We start from the raw sequence: 1,216 nt of genomic DNA, 5'->3' as shown, positions 1-1,216 counted from the left end.
AATAAACTGATGATGATGATAATGATAATTATTATTTATATTATTATCATTATTATTGCTGTAATAGTTTTTATTTTCTTTTAATTAATGTTTTATGTTTGAAAGTAAGAGATCTGGAAATAGATTTTGAATCAAGTAACTCTGAAGATATGTGCATGAAGATACGGATAGACTGGTTGTGCTTAGACACTGAATACTGATTTTGTCGACATTTAGTGAAGATAAGTGTGGCTACGTTGAGTGGTGCTGAGACTGCGGTTTTCTCTGCAGGATGGCTGGCCTAAGTGGCGGTTGCAGGATGGTGCCAGGGACATGACTTTTTTGAACATGCGGCACCAGTGCAGCATGTGCCTGAAGAATTTCCGCAGCCAGGCTGATCTGGGTCGTCACATGCGCACACACACGGGCGAGAAGCCCTTCAAGTGCCCTTATTGTGAACGCTCCATGGCACAGAAAGGAAATCTCAAGGCCCATATCAAGAATGTCCACAATGATAAAACATGCCCCATTTAACCAAAGAAGTGAAGGTGACTTGACTTTGGTGATGGTACAGATGGTACAGAGAGTGTCTTTTGTACTTTTGTGGGACCTGTGGGGTGTCGGGACTCATGTTGCATCAGCATCATCGTGAGAAAAGAGAATGACTAGATTTGTTCTCTCCTGTAGGGGCACTCAGGATTGGTGTGTGGGCAGCTGCTGCAGATTCTGGAGAATACCAGCGGGAGCTCGAAGGAGCCACTAAAGCCTTCAGCTGCCGACGACACCTCCCAGGTCCTCTTAGGGGATGGCTCAGGGATGAGTGGGGTGCCGCAGATGCCATCTGTGCCCGGCCAACTGGACGATTCAGGGATGTCGCCACATTCCTCGCGACCCCCTATGCGCTTCTTCTGTCCCGTCTGTCCCAAGGGCTTTCGAAGTAAACTTGATGTTGAGAGGCACTTACGGACCCACACAGGGGAGAAACCCTTTCAGTGCCCATACTGTCCACATCGTTCAGCCACAAAAGGGAACCTTAAAGCACACATGCGTCACATTCACATGGATGTTCGCCTACCATTCTAAGCACCCATTAGCACTTAAGTATTTTGTATTGACCACTGAAAGTCCTAACCACATTTATACAAATCATTGTCCAGAAGCCATGAGCTTTTGGAATTTGCCATACTTGTTAGCATGTGAAATGTAGTAGAAGTGAAAAGATACAACAAAAATGGCC

General features: G+C 45.6%; 2 protein-coding genes across 2 annotated transcripts in view; both read left to right on the top strand.

Annotated features, from left to right (window-relative positions):
- Positions 1-1,216, top strand: part of LOC119587762 (protein tramtrack, beta isoform-like) — a gene marked incomplete at its 5' end in the record, with an annotated part of 48,755 nt that overhangs the window by 11,130 nt on the left and 36,409 nt on the right.
- On the top strand, positions 113-1,216 carry LOC119587763 (zinc finger protein 219-like). The gene is made up of 2 exons (XM_037936450.1): positions 113-527; positions 667-1,216. Exons 1-2 carry the CDS (start codon positions 501-503, stop codon positions 1,060-1,062), a joined length of 423 nt encoding a protein of 140 aa, XP_037792378.1. The 5' UTR covers positions 113-500; the 3' UTR covers positions 1,063-1,216.

Source organism: Penaeus monodon, chromosome 23, assembly GCF_015228065.2.
Source record: "Penaeus monodon isolate SGIC_2016 chromosome 23, NSTDA_Pmon_1, whole genome shotgun sequence".
Lineage (NCBI taxonomy): Eukaryota > Metazoa > Arthropoda > Malacostraca > Decapoda > Penaeidae > Penaeus > Penaeus monodon.
The sequence above is the reverse complement of the archived record's forward strand: the minus strand, read 5'-3'. Positions and strand labels throughout refer to the sequence as shown.